We start from the raw sequence: 26,485 nt of genomic DNA on the forward strand, positions 1-26,485 counted from the left end.
AGCCTTGACAGAAAGTGAATGTACCATTGTTTAAACGTAAAGGAAGTCGGATTGGGGGAGCCATGGGGAAATGTGGGGTTAACTGGGTGAATAAGAGCCAGGCGCCCCGGTTCCAGTGTGGCGGATCCTGGAGGTCCCCGGGACTGGGAAGGGGAGCCACACAACCACCCTGAACCCACGAGGGCCCTACAAACTCCCCCCGGGAGGATTCAGTGGCTCGCGTTCCGAGGGGCGGGGAGTGGGGTGCGGGAGTGGCCCGGCCGACCCTCGAGCCCGCGCTCGCGGGGGGCAGCGGGTGGGGGCGCCCCGCGCGCACGGCGGGGCGGGAAACGCGGCCAACGGCTGCAGCTGGCCGGCGGGGTGCCGCGGAGATGGCGTCGGGGTGCAGGGCCCCCGGGCCGGAGGACGCGCTGCGGAACATCAGCCCCGGCAGGCGAGGCGAGAAGGCGGGCGCCGCGGCCCCCGGGGCCGGGGCGACGGCGGCGGCCGCCCTGAAGGGCCCCGCGTCCCCGGTGCGCTCGGTGGTGGCCTCCCCGCGGCCGGTGAAGGGCAGGGCGGGTCGGGAGGCGGCCCGGCGCCGGCTGCAGCTCCCGCCCGCCGCGCAGGCCGAGGCCCGCGGGGAGGCCGCGGAGGAGGAGGACGAGGGGGACGGGGAGGAGGGCGAGCCCCTGCTCCTGGCGCCCGAGGAGGACGAGGACGAGGCGCAGCCGCTGCCCCCCGTCTGCGCGTCCCCCATGCGCGGCATGTGGCGGGACGAGAAGGTGGCGCTGTACTGTGACCAGGTGCTGCGGGGCTCCAAGGTGCGAGGCCGGGGGAAGGAGGCCCGGGGACTGGATGGTGGAGTAGGAGTGGGGTTAGAGAATTGGGGTCTGCTGGAGGGGCGAAGGTCTCGGATAAAAACTGCTTTTCAAAAGTCGTGTGTGAGAGAAAATCTCAAGAATCTGTGGGCTTGAGCTGGATTATAACCTAGGTCCTGGGATCTCAGCCTCCGGGGTGGCTAGGACAGGCAAGAGCCACAACAGCATTTCCCCAGCCCAAGGCCACCCACCCTGTCTTTTTCTCTGGTGCTCTCGTATAGGCTGCTATGTATGACATGATAATTCAGCCTCTTTTTGCAACTTCCCTGTTTTTCTTCATTCCTAAAGTGCCCACTTTACACCCCTAAAGCTAGTTTGTTACACAAGCTGGACCTAACAAAATGTGCAGGGAGACTATAAACATGACAGCCCTGTAGAGAAGAGAGCTTCTAGAAAAGATGATATATACCATTTATTATTACTTATACAGATGTCTTAGTTCTCCTAGGTAGTAGTAATGATTTGTGACCAGACATAAAAGTAAGGTTTAGGGCCAGGCACACTGGCTCACACCTGTAATCCTAGCTACTCAGGAGGCTGAGATCTGAGGATCACAGTTCAAAGCCAGCGTGGGCATTAAAGAACATGAGATTCTTATCTCCAATTAATCACTAGAAAACAGGATATGGGGCTGTGGCTCAAGGATAGGGCAATAACCTTAAGCTGAAGCGCTCAGGGGCAATGCCCAGGCCTAGGGGTAGGGCAGTAGCCTTGAGCTGAAGAGCTCAGGGACAACACCCAGGCCAAAACTTCAAACCACAAAACCCACCAAAAAAAAAAAAAAAGTAAGGCTTGGGGTCTTGTTTGTTTGGCTTTTTTGCTGGTTGTAGGGCTTGAACTCAGGGCCAGGGCACTGTCCCTGAGCTTTTTTGCTCAAGGCTAGCACTCTACCACTTTGAACCACAGCTCCCACTTCCAGTTTTCTGGTAGTTAATTGGAGATAAGAGTCTCAAGGGCTGGGTGCAGTGGTTCACCCACGTAATCCTAGCTACTCAGGCGGCTGAGATCTGAAGATCACAGTTCAAAGCCAGCCTAGGCACTAAAGACTAGGAGACTCTGATCTCCAATTTAACCTCTAGAAAAAAAGGGAAGTGGCACTGTGGCTCAAAGGATAGGGTGATAGCCTTGAGCTGAAGAGCTCAGGGACAGTTCCCCGGCCCAGAGTTCAAGCCCCACCAACAGGGAAAAAAAAAAAAAAGAAAAAAGAGGCCGGGAGTTTGGCCTAGTGGTTAAAGTGCTTGCCTCGCATGCATGAAGACCCGGGTTCGATTCCTCGGTACCACATACATAGAAAAAAGCCGGAAGTGGTGCTGAGGCTCAAGTGGTAGAGCTCTAGCCTTGAGAAAGTCCAAGGACAGTGCTCAGGCCCTGAGCTCAAGCCCAGGACTGGCAAAAAAAAAAAAAAAAAAAAAGAGTCTCATGGCCTTTCCTACCCAGGCTGGCTTTGAAACATGATCCTTAGATCTCAGCCTTCTGAGTAGCTAAGATCTCAGGCATAAACCACCAGCACCCAGCCAAAAATAAAATTTTTTCAGAGTTGGCTTTGATACTAGAATTCTGAAAACGTTTGTGCTTTGAGAATGATTCCCAAAATGCCAATGTAGGATGTGGAATGATGTTTTATAGAGAAAACACCTGTAAACTGGGTAAATGCTATGTTGTATATTTGATCTGTTTTTATTTTTTTAATATTTTTATTGTAACTAATAAAGGGTTACATGATATTTGCCAGATAGAGGGTGCATTAATTCACATACATTGATACCCTTTCACATGCCTTGGTCCCTATTACCCTCCCCCCCACCCCCCACCCCCGTCTTGGTTTTCCCCCGTTCCCTATCCAATTTCAAATTTGATCTGTTTTTAAAGCATGGCGGAAGGGTGTGTTTACAGCTACACTTACTTCAGTGAAATTGTACGAACTAAAAACTGGTGATAAGCTGGCTGCCAGTGACCATAATCCTAGCTACTCAGGAGGCTGAGATATAAGGATCGTGGTTCAAGGCCAGACCAGGGACCGAAGTCTGTGGGACTCTTCTCTCCAATTAACCACCAGAAAACTGGAAGTAGCACTGTGGCTCAAGTGGTAGAGTGCTAGCCTTGAGCTAGTGCCTAGGCCCTGAGTTCAAGCCCTAGAACTGGCACCAAAACAATTAAAAAACCAAATGGGAAAATATCATTGAATGCTCAGTACACTAACTTGTTTTATAAAAGCGTGGCATTTTAAAATTTAAAGCATATTAAATATATTTTAATAGAATATTATATTTTGAAGTTCATAAAAGTAATTGTTTTTAAATATAATTGCTATGTTTTGAGGGTTTCATGTTGGTTTCTTAAGAGACAATTTCACTATATAACACAAATTGGCCTCAGACTTTTAGTTATCCTTCCTCAATATCCTGAATTCTGGGATTATAGGCATGTACCACCATATCCATCTGATCATTGCTATATCTGCTCAGTGGATTAATAAATTAATGAGACAGATATCACTGAATTAATCTGTTAAGTCAATGGATTTGGTGGGGGGATCAGTCATGGGCTTTAATTCATGGCATGGATAGTGTCTCTGAGAATTTGTGCTCAAGACTAGCACTCCCTCTTTGAGCCACAGCTCCATTTCTGGTTTTCAGGTGGTTAATTGGAGATGAATCTCCTAGACTTTCCTGTCCAGGCTGGCTTCCAACCATAATCCTCATTTTTTTTCAGAAGACTCTTGAATAGCTAGGATTACAGATGTGAGCCACCATTACTGCATGTAAATCATTTTTAATTCATTTTTAATGTCGATGGTATTTTCTATTAGATTTAGCTTAAAATCTATAAAATTTCAGATCCTGTTAAAAGTGCAGTTAGTTCTTTTCTACAAGACAGATTGGGGGGGCTAGGAGTTTGGCCTAGTGGTAGAGTGCTTGCCTAGCATGCATGAAGACCCAGGTTCAATTCCTCGGTACCACATACATAGATAAAGACAGAAGTGGTGCTGTGGCTCAAATGGTAGAGCTCTAGCCTTGAGAAAGACCAAGGACAGTGCTCAGGCCCTGAGCTAAAAGCCCAGGACTAGCAAAAGAAAACAAAAGACAAATTGATAATATTCAAGTTATGAACATATTTCACGTATCTCTCTTTACTGTCATTGTTAGGCAGAAGATGCTGATGAAGCCATGAATAAATACCTGTCAGAAAAGCTAAAGCTAAGGGACAAGTGGCTGGGCGTGTGGAAGACCAACCCTGAACTGTTCTTTGTGAAATACGAGGAGGCTTCCATTCCTTTCGTTGGTATACTGGTTGAGGTGACTAAGTTTCACTTGATCTTTATTCTGTGAATGAAATTATAAGTTTTGCTTTGGCAAAAATTTGAGCTGTCAGCTGGGAGTTTGGCCTAGTGGTAATGTGCTTGCCTAGCATGTGTGAAGACCGGAGTTCAATTCCTCAGTACTACCTTCATAGAAAAAGCTGGAAGTGGTGCTGTGGCTCAAGTGGTAGAGCTCTGGCCTTGAGAAAGCCCAAGGACAGGGCTCAGGCCCTGAGTTCAAGCCCAGGACTGGTGGGGAGTAGGGGGGGACCCTTGAGCTGTCATTTCTCTTTTACCTTTATTTGTCTCAATTATGAAATAGTTCATTCAGGTGAAATAAACCAGAGAAACTCTTGACAAAAATGTGAACTTAAAGACACTAAAGGAACATGGGGCCGGGAGTTTGGCCTAGTGGTAGAGTGATTGCCTAGCATGTACGAAGACCTGGGTTCGATTCCTCGGTACCACATACTTAGCAAAAAGCCAGAAGTGGTGCTGTGGCTCAAGTGGTAGAGCCCTAGCCTTGAGAAAATCCAGGACAGTGCCCAGGCCCTGAGCCTAAGCCCAGGACTGGCAAAGAAAAAAAAAAGACACTAAAGGAACAAACTACCAAATCTGATTTCTAGAGAGAAAAACATTTTCATTCTATCTGATGGCAGCTATCAGAATTTTTAAAGGACCTACTGATTTCCAAAATTGACTCAGAGAAGTCTCATAATACTTTCAGACCTTAATTCCTCTGTTAAAAAAAGGACAATTTTAGGGAGAATCAGAAGCATCCTAAGCCCACTTACACCTGTTTTCTCATGTTTTATTTTTTGAGGACAATAAACAATTGAGTAGATTAAAAAAAGAGAGAGAACAGGGGTTGAGTCACACTCACTTCTGTAATCCTAACTACTCAGCAGGCTGAGATCCAAGGATCTCGGTTCAAAGCCAGCCTGGGCACCAAAGCCTGTGAGACTCTTATCTCCAATTAACCAGAAGTAGGGCTGTGATTCAAGGGGTAAGGCTGAAGAGCTCCAAGACAATGCCCAGGCCCAGAGGTAGGGTGGTAGGCTTGAGCTGAAGAGCTCAGCCACAGCGCCCAGGCACAGAGTTGAAGCTCCACTACCGACAAAAAGAGAGAGAAAGAGGAAGGGAGGGAGGGAGGAGGGAGGGAGGGAGGGAGGGAGGGAGAGAGAGAGAGAGAGAGAGAGAGAGAGAGAGAGAGAGAGAGAGAGAGAGGAGAAACTATGTATTAATTGCATGTAGATATTGTACACTAAAGATATAAAAGTCTATTCAAGTAAAACACACACATACACACACTTGGACATATTCTCACAGACATAATAAACTATACCAAAAACCCCTAACATTGTCTTCAAAATCCCAGAGGAGTGGCTCATTCCAGCTACTCAGGAGGCTGAGATTTGAGGATTCCAATATAAAGCCAGTGTAGACAGGAAAGTTGGTGAGACTCTAATCTCTAAACAGCAAAAAAACAAAGGGACATCATCCAGGTCCTGAGCTTAAGACCCAGTACACTAACTAACTAACTAAATGTAAATAAGGGAAGTGCCAGAGATGTGTCAGGTGGCTCAAAAACTTTGAAAATTGATAGCTGAAAAGTCTCCCAATTTGGCAAAAATTACAATGTACAGATTAAAGAAACAGAACTGATAAGTGTGGCTAAGCATGGCAGTGCCCCACCAAGAGGAAGGGAACTTGGTACAAGTTTCCTGACAGACCCTGTGATCTGTCCTAAATGTACCTCCCACCTCAAATCTGCCAGATCACTAAGGCCTATCCGTCCAGATATGTAAGATTTCCATATGAACAATAAAAAGGTTTTAAAGATGCAACTGATGGAGTTACCCAGAAAATAGCCTGGCAGGCAATTAAAGACTATAGTGAACCTATTTCCTCCCTCCTCCCCACCTGAGACCTAATCACCTGTGGGGCACTCCATTCTTTTTATTTTTTTTAATTATTATTATTATTATTGTCAGTACTGGGGCTTGGACTCAGAGCCTGAGCCCTGTCCTTGGGCTTTCTCAAGAACAGAGCTCTGTCACTTGAACCACACCAGTTCTGGCCTTTTCTGTGTCTATGGTACTGAGGAATCAAACCCAGGTCTTCATGCATGCTAGACAAGCACTCTACCTCTAGGCCAAACTCCTGGCCCAGCACTCCATTCTTAAATGGGAGAACATATATATTTAGTCATCAGATCTTTCAGGAAAGTCTTCCATGGGTTCAAACAAATATGGAAAAAGAGAGAGAGAGAGTGTTGAGGTTCAGAGCCAAGCCAGCACTCTCAGTCTGTGAGACTCTTGTCTCCACTTAGTCACCAGAAAACTGGAAGTGACTGTGGCTCAAGGGGTAGGGTGGTAGCCTTGCCCTGAAGAACTCAGGTCAGTGCCCAGGCCCAGAGTTCAAGTCCCACGACCAAAAAAAAAAAAAAAAAGAGAGAGAGAGAGAGAGCAAGAGAGAATGAGAGAGAGACACGCTTGGAAGAAACAAAAGGATAGAAAAAAATGAAAAAATAATAAGGGGGAAAGAGGACAATTGAGGATTTAGCTCAGTAGAGCACCTGTCCAACACATGCCAGGCTCAATTCCCAGCACCACACACACATACAAAAATAAAAATGTCACTAAGAACTGAAACGTGCCTTGTACAGTGGCTCACACCTGCAATCCTAGCTAGTCAGGGGCTGAGATCTGAGGATTGAGGTTCTAAGCTCCATCCCCTCAGATCTCAGCCTTCTGAGTAGCTTAGACAAGCCAAATATTTAAAAGAAATAACTTTATAACTGGCTTGTAGAGGAGAAAATCTTTGTGGTTTAACATGTATTTGGAGTCATCTTTGTTATATTTGTCTCAGGTAACTTGCAAACCACTCCAGAACTCATCCTCTTGTTTCAAAGTTACTGTGTCTGTGGCTGAGCCCTTCTCTTCCAACATTGCAAACATTCCAAGGGACCTGGTCGATGAGATTTTGGAGGAACTGGAGCACAGTGTACCCCTGTTGGAGGTGTACCCAGTTGAAGGACAGGATGCAGACATAGGGGACATTGCTCTGGCCTTGGAAGTTGTAAGGTAAGCAAGGTTAAAATTGCTAAACTTAATTGTTAATTTAGTATGCAACCTTTGTTTATCTGAATGATTCAGAAATAACTGTTTAATATATTTTTGTGCTAGTACTGGGACTTGAACTTGGGGCCTGAGTACTTAGCTTTTTTGCTCAAGGCTGAATCTCTATCACTAGAATGACAACTCCAATTCTAGCTTTTTGCTGGTTAACTGGAGATAAGGGAGTCTCATAGACTTTCCTGCCCAGGCTGGCTTCAAACCTTAAAAGCATCCAGGATTATAGGTGTGAGCCACTGGTACCCAGCTCAAAATTTCATTTCTTTCCCCCCTTCCTTCCTTTCCTTTTTTCTTTCTTTCTTTCTTTCTTTCTTTCTTTCTTTCTTTCTTTCTTTCTTTATCTTTCTCTCTCTCTCTCTTTCTCTCTCTCTCTCCCTTCCTTCCTTCCTTCCTTCCTTTCTTTCTCTCTCTCTCTTTCTTTCTTTCTTTCTCTTTCTCTCTCCCTTCCTTCCTTCTTTCCTTCCTTCTTTCCTTCCTTCTTTCCTTCCTTCTTTCCTTCCTTCTTTCCTTCCTTCCTTCCTTCCTTCCTTTCTTTCTTTCTTTCTTTCTTTCTTTCTTTCTTTCTTTCTTTCTTTCTTTCTTTCTTTCTTTCTTTCTTTCTTTCTTTCTTTCTTTCTTTCTGTCCAGGGGCTTGAACTCTTCTTGGGCACTATCCCTGAACCCTTCAGCTCAAGGTTACCGCCCTACCCTTGAGCCAAGTGGCACTTCCCATTTTCTAGAGGTTAATTGGAGATGAGTCTCAGGTCCTTTTGTGCCCAGGTTGGCTTTGTACCTTGATCCTCAGATCTCAGCCTCCTGAATAGCTAGGACTACAGGCATGAGCCACCATGCCCAGCTAGAGTGCTACCTTTGAGCTCACAGATAGCATCTAGGTCCTGAGTTTAAGTCCAAGGTCTGGCACACACAAAATAATAAATAAATTTGTTAATTTATTAAATAAACAAGTAACTTTAAGGATGGTGCCCAGGTCTTAAATTTGAACCCAAGTGTTGGCTCATGCGTGCACATGCGCGCGCACAGGCACACGCGCGTGTCTGTGCGCGTGCACACACACACACACACACACACACACAAATTCCAGGCCTTTGTGGCAATGCATACCAGTAATGGCAACACTGACACATCTGCGGCAAGAGGATTTCCAGTGTGAGGACAGCTCGGGCTAAATGGATTCATATCTAGTTTTAGCATCAGAGAAGTTCATAAATATAGCAGGGGCTGTGTTTGATGACCGTCAAACTATCTTTTCGATTTCTTGTAGGTTTTTTTATGATTTTCTTTGGAGAGACTGGGATGATGAAGAAAGCTGTGAGAATTATACAGCTCTTATTGAAGAAAGAATTAACTTGTAAGTACAGTTTAGAAATGATTGCACACACTATATGAGAGAAACAGCGTAACTGTCCTGATGCTTTGCAGGTGGTGTGATATACAAGATGGCACCATTCCTGGGCCCATTGCACAGCGCTTTAAAAAAACTCTGGAGAAATATAAAAACAAACGAGTTGAACTCATTGAGTATCAGAGCAACATTAAAGAAGATCCGTCTGCAGCAGAGGCTGTTGAGTGCTGGAAGAAGTACTACGAGATAGTGATGCTCTGCGGATTACTGAAAATGTGGGAGGACTTACGCCTGCGGTAATGGTTTGCTGTATTTGAACTGGAAACATGAATGCACAGTCTTTTAGGATATAACACTGGTCGTATTGGTTTGATTATAAAGTCAGATTACCTCATTAATGCATTAAGCATAAGGTAAACTTGGAAAATCATTTTCATATGAACTAAACTTGAGGAAATGTTTTTGACTAACAACTCATAAATCCAAGCCTTGACTTAATCTTTCACCTTCACCTTTGTGTGTACATGTATGTGTTGAAGCTGGAACTCAAGGCCTGGGCCCTGTCCTATAGCTTTTTTCTGCTCAAGGCTGGCACTATACCACTTGAGCCACACCTTCACCTCTGGCTTATCGGTGGTTAATTCAAGTTGCACGGACTTTACCACCCAGGCTAGCTTCCAACCAGGACCTGTAAAGATCACAGGCATGAACCACTCATTCACACTAAATTCAGCTCTTGGTTACTTGAATGAAAAAATTGTTAAAAACAATGAACCATCAGGTGCCTGTGCCTCAGACCTTGCAATCCTGACTACTTTAGAGGCTGAGGTCTGTCTGAAGATCTCAGTTCAAAGCCAGCCTAAGGGGACAGGAGTGTGGCCTAGTGGTACAGTGCTAGTCTAGCATGCACGAAGCCCTGGGTTTGATTCCTCAGTACCACATACACAGAAAAGACTAGGAAGTGGTGCTGCCTTTTCTGTGTATGTGATACTGAGGGATCAAACCCAGGTGCCATTCCTCAGTACCACATACATAGTAAAAGCCAGAAGTGGGGGCCGGGAGTTTGGCCTAGTGGTTAAAGTGCTTGCCTAGCATGCATGAAGACCCGGGTTCGATTCCTCGGTACCACATACATAGAAAAAAGCCAGAAGTGGTGCTGAGGCTCAAGTGGTAGAGCTCTAGCCTTGAGAAAGTCCAAGGACAGTGCTTAGGCCCTGAGCTCAAGCCCAGGACTGGCAAAAAAAAAAAAAAAAAGCCAGAAGTGGTACTGTGGCTCAAGTAGTAGAGTGCTAGCCTTGAGAAAGCGCAAGGACAGTGTCCAGGCCCAGAGTTCAAGGCCCTCGACTGGAAAAAAAGAAAAAGCCAGCCTGGGCAAGAAAAATCCTTGAGATCCTTAACCTCTAATTAACCACCAAAAAGCAAGAAATGGAGCTGTGGCTCAAATAATAGAGCACTAGCTTTTAGCAAAAAAGCTCAGGACGACAGCTCTTAGACTGTTTAAGTTCAAGCCTTCGGCCTAACACACACACACACACACCATATACACACTCACAGGCAATGAGGGTAATTGTCAAAAGCTCAAAACTATTGGTACCAAAGATGATACCTCTAGGCATTAAGCAATAATCAAAGTACTGCAGAAAACCAATAGATGCCACCCCAGAGGAGATTACTGGTGAACCTTTATCTGTGGGAAAGGTGGCCTTTGTAGCTGACAGTAAAGATAAAAGCCAACAATTGCTTTTTTTTTTTTTTCATTTTTGCTGGGGATTCAACTCAGAGCCTGAGGCTTATTCCTTAGCCTTTTGGTGCTCAAGGCTAGTATTCTACCACTTGAGCCACAGCATGACTTCCTGCTCTTTCTGAGTAGTTTATTGGATATAAGAATGTCCCAGACTTTTCCTGTCTGGGCTGGCTTTGAACCATAACCCTCAGGTCTCAGTCTCCTGAGTAGCTAGGATTACAGGGGCCACAGGCAACCCACTTTGACTTTCTTTTTGAGATATTTAAATAAGAGATGTATGTAAAGTAATAAAAATAAAAGTAAATAAAAGAGGAAGTAGCTAGAAGTGCCAAAGAGAAGATAATATAAAAACAACTGAAAATCTGGAACAATTTTAATAGGAATAGCAAAGCCAGCTATTCTTTAGAGACTATCGGTTGAAACTGCTTCTTAATAAACACAGTATTAAGATGAGGAATGCTCTTATGACCCATAAATATAACCCAGCTCTGCATTGTGGAAGTCTGTGACTTAGTGGACTGCAAACACAATCAGGAAATGCTTTTTGCTGTACTGAGAAGTTGAGCCAACTGAAGCAAATCCATTAACATGTAATCGTTTTAGAACTTAAGAGCTTAAACACACAGTTATCAAAAAGGTTTCCACCCTTATATTGCTCTCAAGTGTCTCTGCTCTCAAAGGGTTTAGTTTATAATATCTAGTACTCAAAGATGGTTAGCACCAAGTATTTAGTAAGTAAAGATAGGTTGGATGTTTTCTATTCTTTTTTTTGCCAGTCCTGGGGCTTGAACTCAGGGCCTAGACACTGTCCCTGAGCTTCTCTTGCTCAAGGCTAGCACTCTACCACTTGAGCCACAGAACCACTTCTGGCTTTTTTTGTGTATGGGGTACCTAGGAATTGAATCCAGGGCTTACTGCATGCCAAGCAAGCATTCTACCACTAAGCCGCATTCCCAGCCCCAGGATATTTTCTATTTTTTTTGCCAGTCCTGGGACTTGAACTCAGAGCCTGAGCACTGTCGTTGGGCTTTCTCAAGGTTAGAGCTCTACCACTTGGGCTACCGCACCACTTTCTATATACGTGGTACTAAGGAATCAAACCCCTGTCTTTGTGCATGCTACCACTAGGCCAAACTCGCAGCCTGGATATTTTCTATTCCAATTTAATAATAAGTATTTTCTCCTACAGAGTTCATGGACCTTTCTTTCCAAGGATTTTGAGACGTAGGAAAGGGAAAAGAGACTTTGGAAAGACTATCACACATATTGTAGCAAAAGTGATGACTACTGAAATGGTAAGAGAGGCACTTTAGTGTGTGTGTGTGAGTGTGTGTGTGTGTGTGTGTGTGTGTGCATGTGTGTGCGTGTGTCTATACACATGCACACTCCGGTCCTGGGGCCTGAACTCGGGACCTTGAACTTTCGTGCTCAAGGCTCTACCACTTTAGACACAGCTCCATTTCTGGCTTTTTGGTAGTTATTTGCAGATAAGAGTCTCACGGACTTTTTTCTCAGGCTAGCTTTGAACTTTGATTCTCAGATCTCAGCTTCCTGAACAGCTAGGATTATAGACATGAGCCACCAGCACCCAGCAAGACACTTCATTCTTTATTTGTTAGTAACTGCATGAGATGAGAACTCAGGTAGACTTCTTGTCTTATTCAGCAATGCCTGGTTTCCTCCACTGTCTCAAGCCAGTGATCAGCATAAAGGTAATGCATAAACAGATACAGAGCACTATTTCCTGACTCCTAGCCTTGTCAGCTACTGTCTTGTTGCCATTCTGAAGAAGAAATAAAATGATTGAGCTAGACTTACAGTCTTGATTCTTCATCTATCTGAGAGACTTCAAAGGCAATGGAGATAATGGTCAAGTGAATGGGAAATAAAGCACAGAATGACAGATACTATAATAACATTATAAATAATGTAATACTTGATCTTCCAGCCTTAGCCTTTTAAGTAGCTGAGATAGCAGACGTGTATCACCATACCTGGCTCAAACATAGAAGTCTGATTTTTAATTTTAATTCTTTTCTTCAGTACTGAGGCTTGAACCCAGGGACTAGACATGCTAGGAAGGCACTCTACTGCTAAGCCATACTTCCAGCCCCTTTTTGAACTGGCTGTTTCTGAGTGGTCTTGCTTCCTGCCGAGAAATGTACCTAGATCCCAGTCCACCTATTTACACTTCCAGTTATATTTGGGATGACAGTCCTGTGCCACTTCTGTTGAGATGGTGTCTCACAGACTTTCCTGCACAGCTGTTCTGGAACTACAGTCCACCTTATCTCAACCTCCCATGTAGCTAGTATGAGTACCTGGTGTCTGGCTAAAACCTAGGTTTGGGGGATGGGAGATTGTTTGTTTTTTGCCAGTCCTGGGGTTTGAACTCAGAGCCTGAGCACTGTCCTTGGGCTTTCTCAAGGCTAGAGCTCTACCCCTTCTGGCCCTTTCTATGTATGTGGTACCAAGGAATTGGACCTAGATCTTTATGCATGCCAGATAAGCACTCTATTACTAGGCCAAACTTCCAGCCCTAAAAATCTAGTTTTGGTTCACCAGTTTGCTTCTTAATTTTTTTTTTTTGTCAGTCATGGGGCTTGAAATCTGAGCCTGGTTACTGTCCCTGAGCTGTTCAGTCAAGGCTACCACCCTATCCCTTGAACCACAGTGCCACTTCCTGCTTCTTAATAATTCTATGAAGTTAAACAACTTACATGGTCTCTCTGATTTTCTAATCTGTAAAATAGAATAATGAAATCTAGGCTTAAATGGAAATAAGTATATTAATCTTATAAAAATGCTTTATTTGTAAATAAGTGTTAACTGCTATTATTACCACTTTGCTAGTTATATTCTAATCCGACAGACATTGTCAGGTTTTTTTCCCCTGGGGTACTCCAAAATTTGCATCACATTTACCATCATAAAGTGAGCATCAATGCCATTTAGTACATCAGTTACCATTTTTATCACCCTAAAATAAATAAAACCCCATCGGTTTCTCTTTCTCTTAATCTCAGATAGCACTAACACGTTACATTATAATTTTCAGCTTTCCAATATCTGGTTTACAAGATCAAACCTACCTTTTTATTTTTTTTAAACTGTTTGTATGGCTTGAACTGAGGGTCTGGGTACTGTTCCTGAGCTTTTATGTTCAAGGCTGGTGATCTACCAGTTGAACCACAGCTCCACTTCTCTTTGGTGGGTAACTAGAGGCAAGAATCTCAAGAACAAGGCTGCGAGTTTGGCCTAGTGGTAGAGTGCTTGCCTAGTATGCATGAAGACCCGGGTTTGATTCCTCAGTACCATGTACAGAGAAAAAGCCGGAAGTGGTACTGTGGCTCAAGTGGTAGAGTTCTAGCCTTAAGAAAACCCAAGGGCAGTGCTCAGGCCCTGAGCTCAAGCCCAGGACTGGAAAAAGACAAACAAAAAAAAACCCAAAAAACTAGTCCCCTTATTTCCTCACCACTTCCACCAAGTCCCTTTAAGAATACGGGCTGCTAGCCCCATTGCTGCTGTCAAGCTGCTAGGTGGAGACAAATAGACAAAGACAATCCCAGCTTTCTTTCTTAGCACATCTAAGCCGTCTTTTAAGTAAATACTCCTTTTATTGGTCTGTTCTATCCCATCCTAGGATTCTGAAAAGTTGATTCTATTTTTGCCAATTTTGTTTGCTTCAGTGGAAGAATGAATTCCTAGAAATCTAGGCTACCATTTCTGTGATGTCACTTCTTTTTTTCTATTTTGAACCTCTTCACTTTCTTCTTCCCCAAGAGACTTACCCAAGCTAGTTCTATCTTAACAAAACAATAATTGACTGTCGGGTGCAGTAGCTCATGAGCTGTAATCCTAGCTGCTCAGGAGGCTGAGATCTGAGGATCACGGTTCAAAGCCAGCCAGGGCACAAAAGGACCTGAGACTCTTATCTCCAATTAAACTCTAGAAAACGGGAAGTGGGGTTTGGCTCAAGGGTTGGGCAGTAGACTTGAGCTGAAGAGCTCAGGGACAGGGCACAGGCCTACTTCAAGCCCCATGACTCCCCAAAAAAACAAAACAAAAAAACCCAATAATTGACCCTAATACCATACTTATATAAGTTGTTGTCTTACTAATATTGGAAAGTCAGTTTGAGTTAAAGAAAACAAGGTAAAGCTAGGCACTGGTGGCTCAACATTTATAATCCTAGCTACTCAGGAGGCTGAGATTTGACAGTCCATGAGATTCCTCTCTTTTTTTTTTTTTTTGCCAGTGCTGGGCTTGAGCTCAGGGCCTAAGCACTCTCCTTGGGCTTTCTCAAAGCTAAAACCTTACCACTTGAGCCACAGCCCCACTTCTAGCTTTTTCTATGTATGTGGTACCCAGGAATTGAACCCGGGTCTTCGTGCATGCTAGGCAAGCACTCTACCACTAGGCCAAACTCCTGGTCTCATGAGACTTTTATCTCTAATTAAACACCAAAACAGGGCAGGGAATGTGACTTAGTGGTAGCTAGCATGCATGAGGCCCAGGGTTTGATTCCTTGGTACCACATAAATATAAAATTAATAAAAGGAAAAATAATCCTAGCTACTTAGGAGACTGAGATCGAGGAACGTGTGGTGCTGTGGCTCAAGTGGTAGGGCACTGGCTTTGAGCTGAAGAGCTCAGATGCAGTGCCCAGGCCCAAAGTTCAAGCCCCATGACCAACAAAAATAATGAATTAAAAATAAAAAATCGTGAGACAAGTCAAGACCAAAGGAACAGAAGGCGCATGGTATCCTTAATATGTGGCTATTAGATCCAAACAGTACAAAAGAGCGAGTACTCAATATTTGTATACCCAATGCTATGGACATGGTATTGGAAATATAAACACAACTACATAGACATAAAAATGTATGACTCTATAGATATAATGTTTTATTTCATAAATTAATATGTATCTATGATATATAAACCCTTAGGCTAATTTTGATTATGTTCTAAAAACTAAGTGCCAATGACTGTATATAGAGATTCCCTTCTTGAACACTTGTTTGTTAAACATGTCATTTGAAAAATGATGTAAAAATCAATGTTAATAAATTCTTCAATTAAAAAAAAATTTTTTTAAATCACCAAAACAGGGCCAGGAGTTTGGCCTAGTGGTAAAGTGCTTACCTAGCATGCACGAAGACCCAGGTTCGATTCCTTTGTACCACATACATAGAAAAAGCTGGAAGTGGTGCTGTGGCTTATGTGGTGACCTCTAGCCTTCAGTAATTCCAAGGACAGTACTTAGGCCCTGGTTCAAGACCCTGGGACTGGCAAACAAAACAAAACAAAAACAGCCAGAAGTAGAACTGTGGTTCAAGTGGTAGAGTACCAGCACTGAGCACAAAAAGTTAGTAATAATTCCTAGGCACTGAGTTCAAGCCTCAGGACAGACAGTCAGATACACACACACACACACACACACACACATATGAAAAGGAAAAGAAAACATGGTACATCAGCTATGTGCACACCTGTAATCCTAGTACTTGGGAAGTTGAGGCAGTAGGATCATGAGTTTGAACCCAGCGAGACCCTGTCCCAAACAAAACAAAAAAGCCAGGCACAGTAGCTCATACCTATAATCCTAGCTACTCAGGAGGCTGAGACCTGCGAACAATGTTTGAAGCTAGCTTGGGCAGAAAAGTCCCTATGAGAGTGGTAGGTAGAGTGGTAGAGTGCTAACCTTGAGTAAAAGAGCTCAGAGACAACACCCAGATCCTGAGTTCAAGCCTCACAACCAAAGGAAAAACAAACAACACACACACACACACACACACACACCACCACCACCACCACCACCACCACCACCACCACAATGAAGTGTGGTTTCCTAGTCTAGCTCCGAATATCAGTGAATGTTAGTTTCCTTCCGGTTATTACAGATGAGAATACACATAGCAAGGCTGAAGTAATAGGATGTGATGTTCACCATATCTCATGACCCACAGCTCACACCATTTGTTTGGAACCATATCTCCAGTCTGGCTTTTCTTCCTAGGCTAGCCCCCCAAGTCTCAGCTAAGATTACAGGCAGGAGCCACAAGAACCTGGCGCACATTGCTAATAGACAGACGTGATGGTTTCTGTGGAGCTTGCTGTTGAAAGCTGACCTTTTCCTTCTTTGCAGGTAAAGGACTTGTCTGCAGACACCCTTCTCCAGCAGCATGATGACTTGGACTTGGCTTTGGATAGTTGCTATAGTGGAGATACAGTAGTTATTTTCCCAGGAGAATATCAAGCTGCAAATCTTGCTTTACTGACTGATGACATCATTATTAAGGGTTAGCAGGCTCTCCTCCAGTGTTTTATATGTATACACACACACACACTCATATATATATATATATATATATATATATATATATATATATATATTTGTGGTAGAGTGCTTGCCTTGCATGCATGAAGTCCTGGGTTCAATTCCTCAGTACCACATAAACTGGGGACTGGAGGGCAAAAAATGTTCCTTTGTACCCTGTACAGTAAAAGCCTATTCATATTCTTTCCCTCTTCCTTTGGGATGGGTGATATTGTGGTTAGTGTGCTTGATCCCACTCCACTCCAGCCTCCCAAATAACTGGGAAAACAGGTGTCCTCAAGTTAATCATGCTTTATTTTTATTTAGCTCCATGTTTTCTTTTCGTGTGGTACACTGTACTTGAGTGTTTATTCTCAAGGCTGGCAGGCACTCTACCACTTAAGTCACTTTAAATCATGATTCTACTTTCTTTTGGCTTTTCAGTGGCTCATTGGAGATCAGTCTCACAGATTTTCCTGGTCAGGCTGGCTTTAAACTGCAGTCCTCAGATCTCAGCCCCTTTTTTTTTCTTTCTTTTTTTTAATATTGTCCGGATAATGTATAGAGGGGTTACAATTATGTTTGTCAGGTAGTAGGTGTATTACTTCTCAAACATTGATACCCCTTCTCATGTTTTTGTCCCCCTTTCCTTCCCCCCACCCCTCCCAATCATCTTGTTTTTCCCCTTCCCTTTCCTATTTCAAATAAACAGGTAACAAAGTCAGATACAGTAATATGAGATTTTGGCCAGTCCTGGGGCTTGAACTCGGGAGCCTGGGCACTGTCCTTGGACGTGTTTTGCTCTACCACTTGAGTCACAGCACCATATCTGGCTTTTTCTGTGTATGTGGTACCAAGGAATCAAAGCCAGGGCTTTGTGCATGGTAGGCAAGCATTCTTTCACTAGGCCACACGCTTAGCCTTAGCCTCTTTTTTGTTTTGTGTTGTTTTTTAGTCATGGGGCTTGAACTCAGGGCCTGGGTGCTGTCCCTGAGCTCAGCTCAAGGCTAAAACTATACCACTGTAAGCCAAAGTGCCACTTCTGTTTTTCTGTGGTTAACGGGGGATAAGAATTTTCCTGCCCATACTGGCTTTGAACACTGATCCTCAGATCTCAACCTCTTGAGTAGCTAGGATTACAGGTGTCAGTCACCATGCCCAAGTTCATGTTCATTTTTACCAAAACTATTCTGTCCTTTTAACTTGGTAATAAGTATTCTTGCTATCTGGCCCAAAGTACAGTTAGCATAGATTCTTTCACAAAAAATAAATAACTAAAAAAGGCCAGACACCAGAGACTCATGCTTGTAATCCTACTCAGGAGGCTGAGATCTGAAAATCTCAGCTCAAAGCCAGCCCAGGCACTAAAGTCTATAAGACTCTCATCTCCACTAAAATACTCAGAGAAGGCCAGAAGTGTTGCAGTGGTTCAAGTGGTAGAGTTTCAGCCTTGAGCAAAAAATTTTGCTAAGGGATGACACCCAGGCCCTGTGGTTCAAGCTCCAGTACCAGGACCAAAAAAGTATAGCACATAGTGTGTCTCAAATATTTGTACCCAACTGTTGATTTAAAATTTAGGTTAATAGTCAGTGGAATATGTTGAATAAATACTACTGGTCCATTTAGATTATGATCACAAACATGTTTCCATTACACTGGGCACTGGTGGCTCACCACTGTAATCTTAGTTACTCAGGAGGCTGAGATCTGAGGATCTCTGTTCAAAGGTGTGAAAGTCTTTGAGACTCTTATCTCCAATTAACTTTGAGAAAAACCAGAAGTGGCACTGTGGCTCAAAATGCTAGAGATTTAAAAAAAAAATGGTAGAGAGATAGCCTTGAGCTAAAGAGCTTAGTGACAGTGCCCAGACCCATAGTTCAAGCCCCACAATGGACAAAAATTTAAAAAGTATATATATTATAGCTAAATGCCTAGTTAACAACTGAATCATTTATATATGCATTATGTAACTTTTGGTAAAAATATTTGAAAGAAAAATATTGATTTGTTTTTGTCCCTACATACCAGGAGTTGGAAAGAGAGAAGAAATTATGATTACTTCTGACCCTTCTCATGACAGTTTTGTGGTCTCCAAAGCTGACAATGTGAAACTAATGCACCTCTCTTTGATACAACAAGGGACAGTTGATGGTATTGTGGTGGTAGAGTCAGGCCATATGACTCTAGAACACTGTATATTAAAATGTGAAGGAACAGGAGTATGTGTCCTTACAGGGGCTGCTTTGACAATTACAGACAGTGAAATAACTGGTGCCCAGGTATTTCATTCTATCAAAGTATGGTTTTATATGACTATAGGCAACAACTATGAGGGATCTTTGCATTCAAACAACAGCAATTTCTTTATATTCCAAGGGAAATGTAATTTAGCTTAAAAAATGAGAATCAACCATGTGCCATTTAACACTGGAAAAAGTAAAACTGCCACCAGGCACCGGTGGCTCACACCTGTAATCTTGGCTATTTAGGAGGCTGAGTTCTGAGGATCAGGTTCATAGCCACCCGGGCATAAAAGACCATGAGACTCTGATCGTCAATTAATCACTAAAAAAGGGGAAGTGATGCTGTGGCTTAAGGGGTAGGGCAGTAAACTTGAACTGAAGAGCTCAAGGACAGTGCCCAGACCCAGAGTTCAAGCCCCATGACCCACAAAAAAACGACCACCACCAACAAAAAACATATATACTAGTAGAAATAAGGGGGTGGGGAGGATCAACATGGAGAGATGTTAAATTATTTAAAAAATATATTAGACAACTACTTTTGAGATATGCTGATGTCAAAGTTTTCTACTGAGTTCTATAGAAAGGAGGCTACAGGGCCAGGAATTTGGCCTAGTGGTAAGAGTGCTTGCCTAGTATGTGTGAAGACCGGGATTCAATTCCTTGATACCACATGAGAAAAGCTGGAAGTGGTGTTGTGGCTCAAGTGGTAGAGCACCAGCCTTGAGGAAAGCCCAAGGACAGTGCTCAGGCCCTGAGTTCAGTCCCCAGGACTGGCAAAAAAAAAAAAAAAGAAAAAAAGGAGGCTACAGGTCTGTAAGTAATAGTGTTGTTTGGAGGGAGTTGTGTGTGTGTGTGTGTGTGAGTTCATTACCATGTGCATGCTTGGGTCGGGGTGCTGTCTTAGCTTTTGTGCTCAAAGCTAGCACTGTCACTTTAAGCCCTAACACCACTCCCGGTTTTTTAGTGAGTGGTTAATCATAGATAAGAGTCTTATGGACTTTCCTGCCCAGGCTGGCTTTGAATTATGACCAGCTGCACCTAGCTAATCTGTTATTTTAATAATTTATAAATAATTATATATACATATTTCTATACTATATACATATATTTATACGTTATACACATATTAGGCAGTTCACTTTGTTTTTGGGTTATAAGGCTTGAACTCTGGGCCTGGGCTCTATCCATGAGCTCTTCAGCTCAAGGCTAGCATTCTACCCCTGAGCTACAGGGCCACTTCCAGTTTTCTGGTAGTTAATTGGGGATAAAAGTCTCAGGTCCTTCTGTGCCCCCCTTGGCTTTGAACCTTGATCCTCAGATCTGAGCCTGCTGAGTAGCTAGGATTATAGGCGTGAGCCACCACGCCCAGCTCCAGGTGTGAATCTTAAGTTACAGTTATTTCTGTATTAGCAGAAGACAAAGATGTGATTTTATCAGTGCTTCAATGACTATCCACTGACAACACCTCAACATTAGCTTAGTAGCTTAGCTTACTAATATTGAATTTTAGTTTTGAGGTAGTGAATGAAAAGCAATTTGCCTACCATTCATAAGGCCTTGGGGACTGGGTCCCAAACCCTACAAAATAATCTAGTAAAAAAAAGTAAGTTAAGGGCTGGGAGTTTGGCCTAGTGGTAGAGTGCTAGCCTAGCATGCACAAAGACCCGGGTTCGATTCCTTGGTACCATATACTTAGAAAAAGCCAGAAGTGGTGCTGAGGCTCAAGTGGTAGAGTTCTAGCCTTAAGAAAGTCCAAGGACAGTCCTCAGGCCCTGAGCTAAAGCCCAGGACTGGCAAAAAAAAAAAAAAAGTAAGTTAAGGGGCCGGGAGTTTGGCCTAGTGGTGGAGTGCTTGCCTAGCGTGCACGAAGACCCAGGTTCGATTCCTTGGTACCACATACTTAGGAAAAGCCAGAAGTGGTGCTGAGGCTCAAGTGGTAGAGCTCTAGCCTTGAGAAAAATCCAAGGACAGTGCTCAGGCCCTGAGGTTAAGCCCAGGACTGGCAAAAAAAAAAAAAAAAAAAGTTAAGCCAGGAGTTTGGTCTAGTGGTAGAGTGCTTGCCTAGCATGCACAAAGACCCGGGTTTGATTCCTCGGTACCACATACATAGCAAAAAGCCAGAAGTGGTGCTGTGGCTCAAGTGGTAGAGCCCTATCCTTGAGAAAATCCAGGGACAGTGCTCAGGCCCTGAGCTCATTCCCAGGACTGGCAAAAAAAAAAAAGTAATTTAGAGCAGGAATTGCATATATGCTTTGTAACTTTTCCTTTTTTTCTTTCCTTCACAGGGTGCTGGTGTTGAACTATATCCTGGGAGTGTAGCTATTTTGGAAAGGAATGAAATCCACCACTGTAATAATCTCAGAACCAGTGACAGTTCAAAAAGCACTTTAGGTGGAGTTAATATGAAGGTACTGTTTTAGTGATTAAAGTGGAATCCTAAAAATTCTAAGCAATGATTAGATAGGTACTAAAACATTAGCTTATTCTTACCAATTAGTGAAAATGATACTGTTGATTGGGAAAAAAAAATGTGTGTGTGTGTGTGTGTGTAAATGATGGCTGATGGGAAGCCATTTTAGCTCTGTAAATGTGTGCCAATATCTTCCCGTTCCTTCCGGCTACTGTAAATCCTGTTTCTCCAGCTTCCTCTCTAGATTTCTGTATTGAAGTTTTATATCAAGAGTTTCCTTATTTGTTTTAGGAATGCTTATGGTCTCTTCAAACACTACGTAAGAACAGATCATCCATTATTCCTTATCTGAAATGCTTGGGACAAACAGTTTCAGATTTGGGGAGTTTTCAAATATTTATATATACATAACATCTACAGCATGGGACTGAAATTTAAATGTTATTCATTCATGCTTAATGTAGGTAATCCTATACAGTATTCTAATCACACATGATGCAAAGCATCATGAAATTGAATTCTCCACTTGTCTCATCTCAGGTTTCAAAGTTTCTCATTTTGGAACATTTCAGATTTCTGATTTTCAGAATTAGAGATGCTCAACCTGTACTAGGCCAGCACTGGTCAACAATTAAGGTACACGTGGTAATTGAAGCCCTGTGGGTGTCATTTTGAAATTTGATTTATAAGTTTTATTTTTTGGCAGGGTGCTGGTGGCTCATGCTTGTAATCTTAACTACTCAGGAGCTACTGAGGATCTTATCCTCAGATCATAGTTCCAAGCCAACCCAGTCAGTAAAGTCCCCAAGACACTTATCTCCAATGAACCATTCAAAAATGGAAGTAGTGCTGTGGCTCAAAGTAGTAGAGTGCTAGCCTTGAGCAAAAGAGCTCAGGGACAACACCCAGACCCTAGTTCAAGCCCCACTACTGAAACAAACAAATGTTTCTGCTCTAGGTATGCTTAATCGTTACTGGTACCTAAATGTTAACACTTCACAATCACTTTTAAAGAGTTACTTTACTCCTGAAATTGGAGTAAAGTCAGAATCTGTTCTTGTAAGTTCCCAGGCTGCAAACTCTCAGACTCTTAGGTGAGCTCAAAATGAATCAAAGACTAGTAACACCCACATTTGGTGAATTGCCAGACATAGTGGCACATGCTTGTAATATTGTGTGACTCAGGAGGCCAAGGCAAAATCTTAAAGTTCATCTGGGCTCCATATAAGCTTCTGTCCCAGAAACAAAAAGATAGGTATGTAACACCAAGTCCTGGAGCAAGGGTAAGGTAAGGGTAAGCCCCTGGGTAAGATCCTTAGTGAAAAATAACTAAAGCTGTTCCTACTGGGTGTGACGATGCTGGTTTGTAATCCAGTGAGGAGTTCCAGGCCAGCCGTGGTTAATGGTTCTATGTGCAAATATTTCAAACTCCCTTAAAAATCTGAAACACTGACTTGTCCCAAGTAGGTTAACCTGAATTCATTAGAGACCCTTTCTGGACAAAACAAAAACCCAATAGAATCTTGAGCCTTACTTCAGACTTAGAATGTGACTTCAAACATTCATAACCAATTATCATGTAAATTTGTCAGTTTATAAAATCTGTCAAGATCTATACTTTGCTTTATCCAGCCATACCTCCATTCTTTTCACAGATGCCACATTAGCTTTTGTTGTTGCCATTATTTTTATCTGAAATCTTTTCTATACACCTTTAATACTATTTATAGCCGAACTGGTTACTACTTGCTGGGCGCCTGTGGCCCACACCTTTAATTCCAGCTATTCAGGAGGCTGAGATCTAAGGATCATGGTCTGAAGCTAGGCAGGGCAGGAAAAGTCACTAGTGCCTCTTACCTCCAATCAACTACTCAGAAAAAAATAGAAGTGAAGGTCAGGAGTTTGGTCTAGTGGTAGAGTGCTTGCCTAGTATGCACAAAGATCCAGGTTCGATTCCTCAGTACCAAGTGCTTTAGAAAGACCTGGAAGTGGTGCTGTGGCTCAAGTGGTAGAGCTCTAACCTTGGAAAAGCCCAAGAACAGTACTCAGGCCCTAAGTTCAAGCCCCACAACTAGCAAAAAGGCACAGTGATTCACGCCTGTAATCATAGCTATTCAGGAGGCTGAGATCTGAGGATCAAGGTTCAAAGCCAGACCAGCACTAAAGTCTGTGAGACTCTTATCTCCAATTAACCACCAGAAATCTGGAAGTGGTGGCCCTGTGATTTTAGGGGTAGGGCAGTAGCCTTGAGCTGAAGAGTTCACAGACAGTGCCCCAGGCCCAGGAAAAAAAAAAAAAAAAAAGGCCAGAAGTGGTGCTGTAGCTTAAATGGTGGAGGGCTAGTCTTGAGCACAGTGAGGCTCAGGGACAGTGTCCTGAGTCCAAACACCAGGATCAGAAAAGGAAAAATAACCACACATACACACCCCAAGTGATTAATGGGCCATGGCTTAGTGATATAGAAGTGCTTGCATGACATGCATGAAGCCCTGGGTTCGATTCCTTGGCACCACATACACAGAAAAAACCAGAAGTGATGATGTGGCTCAACTGGTAGAGCTCTAGCCTTGAGAAAGCCCAAGGACAGTGCCAGACCCAGAGTTCCAGCCCCAGGACTGGGGGGAGGGGAGGTGGTTATGGTTAAAGAGCTCTAGTTGTGATGACCAGCCTAGCCAGTCATGCTATGGTATACTGCAATGTCCTGTTCATCTTTTCCATAATTACATTGTGTAAATTTATTTTTCCTGATCATGTATTGGAGGCTTTCACTGGTGGTATACTCTGTATTTTACTGGTGACACCCTGTATATGCATGCACAGGGAGAGGAGGTGGTATTGTTTTTTTGGTTCAAGATGACTTCAAACTGGAAACCTCTTCATTTCTGGCTCCCAAGCAGTGGTGACTATAGGCATGAGCCACTGTGCTGGGACAGAATTTATGTTTAGTTTATGATAAAAACTGACATTCAGTAGTTTTACATTAAGCATGTCTAATTTGCTAATATTAGCAAATATGAGGGAAATTTTGCTTAAAACTAGTACTGGCTGGGTGCTGGTGGCTCATGACTGTAATCCTACCTATTCAGGAAGCTAAGATCGGAGGATCATTTGTTGTTAACCAGCCAAGGCAGGAAAGTCCCTGTAAGACTATCTCTAATTACCCATGCACAAAACAGAAATGGTGGGGCCGGGAGTTTGGCCTAGTGGTAGAATGTTTGCCTAGCATGCACAAAGACCTGTGTTCGATTCCTCAGTACCACATATATAGAAAAAGGCCAGAACTGGTGCTGACTCAAGTGGTAGAACGCTAGCTTTGAGAAGGCCCAGGGACAGTGCTCAGGCCCTGAGCTCAAGACCCAGGACTGGCAAAAAAAAAAAAAAAAAAAAAAAAGGTGCTGTGGCTCAAGTGGTAGAGAACCAGCCTTGAGCACTTTTGTGCTCAGGAACAGTGCCAGGCACTAAAAGCCTCACAACTGACATTAAAAATCTCTTAACTGTCAAAGAGCTAGAACTAGATCTGTGGCTCAAGTAGTAGAGCACCACATTTGTGCAAAAACTTAAGGAACAGCACAGTTCAAGTCCCAAGATAAGCACAAAACAAAACAAAAAACAAACAAAACACATTCAGCACAAAGTTTCTTGGGCTTTTGTTTTTTTTTTTTGCCAGTTCTGAGGACTGAATTCAACACTTGAGCACTGTCCTTGGACACATTTTGCACAAGGCTAGTTCTGCCACCTGAGCCACAGTGCTACTTCCAGCTCTTTCTAGCCACATAGTACCAATGAATCGAACCCAGAGCTTTGTGCATGTGAGGTGAGCACTTTACTACTAGGCTACACTCCCCGGCCCTAGCACAAAGTTTTAACTTTATTTTTTGCCAGGCTGGGGTTGAACTCAGGGCCTGGGCAATCTGCTTGAGCTTTCTCAAGGATAGCACTCTACCACTTGAGCCACAGTATCACTTCTGGCTTTTTCTGTGTATGTGGTACCAAGTAATTGAACCCAGGGCTTTGTATATGCTAAGTCAGCAATCTACCAGTAGGCTACTCCCAGCCCAATTTTAACTTTATGCATTAGCTCTTAATTTTCAGTATCAAAACTAAAGCATTTAATTTCCTCAACAGGTTCTTCCAGCGCCCAAATTGAAGATGACTAATAATCACATTTACAACAACAATGGCTATGGAGTTAGCATTCTTCAACCAACAGAACAATTTTTTATCGTGGCAGAAGATGCTCTGAACAAAGGGGCAGCTTCTGGAGACAAAAAAGATGACAAAATGCTCTCTAAAGTAATGCAGAACCTGAACCTGGAGATGAATAATAATAAGATAGAAGCAAATTTGAAAGGAGATATCAGAATAGTCACCAGTTAAAGAATCTGGACAAATGTATTTCAGAAATTTAAGTAAACAATTTTCATATCCCACAGAAATGATAGTTTAAATGCAAAGCTAAATAAAAAATTAAGATATTTACATATTTTTTTCATTTTTAAGATAACTTTGAGACCACTCTTAAAGTGAGCAAACCAGTCACTTCTGGTAATATTTTTTTCTTGTTGCAGTACTAGGGTTTGAACTCAGAGCCTCCCAATTCCTTAGCTCTACCAGTTACAGCCATGCCTTCAATAAACTGCTGATTGTTCTTTGGGTAAGGAGTCTAGGAGTCAAGTCCTATTGAGCTGAACTTCTTACAAATCTAGAACCAAAAAGCATGTCATACCATAATCAGCTTAATGATCAAGAAAAAGGCCTTGTTTTGTGTTTGTCAATACTGGGACTTGAACTCAGGGCCTCATGTTCTTAAGTTTTTCTGCCCCCAGGTTCATGTTCTACTGCTTGAGCCATATCTTTTTTTTTGGTGGGTCATGTGGCTTGAACTCAGCCTGGGCACTGTCCCTGATCTCTTCAGCTAAAGGCTACCACCCTACCCTTAAGCCAAGCCCCACTTCCCATTTAATAGACCTTAATTGGAGATAAGTCTCAGGTCCTTTCATGCCTGGGCTGGCTTTGAACCTTGATCCTCAGATCTCATCCTCCTAGGTAGCTAGGATTTCAGGCATGAGCCACCACACTCAGCTACATCCTTATCTTTCTGCCTGTCCTATCCCTGAACTTCTTTTGTT

General features: G+C 43.1%; 1 protein-coding gene across 1 annotated transcript; it reads left to right on the forward strand.

The window, feature by feature from the left end:
* The first annotated feature begins 338 nt into the window (after positions 1-338).
* Positions 339-26,014, forward strand: Shcbp1l (SHC binding and spindle associated 1 like). Its single transcript, XM_090340290.1, has 10 exons — positions 339-800; positions 4,004-4,153; positions 7,027-7,241; positions 8,554-8,640; positions 8,712-8,930; positions 11,568-11,673; positions 16,530-16,683; positions 18,729-18,979; positions 21,232-21,354; positions 25,482-26,014. Exons 1-10 carry the CDS (start codon positions 372-374, stop codon positions 25,731-25,733), a joined length of 1,986 nt encoding a protein of 661 aa, XP_090196416.1. The 5' UTR covers positions 339-371; the 3' UTR covers positions 25,734-26,014.
* Positions 26,015-26,485: the final 471 nt, after the last annotated feature.

Source organism: Megascapheus bottae, chromosome 10, assembly GCF_031878675.1.
Source record: "Megascapheus bottae isolate mThoBot1 chromosome 10, mThoBot2.hap1, whole genome shotgun sequence".
NCBI lineage: Eukaryota > Metazoa > Chordata > Mammalia > Rodentia > Geomyidae > Megascapheus > Megascapheus bottae.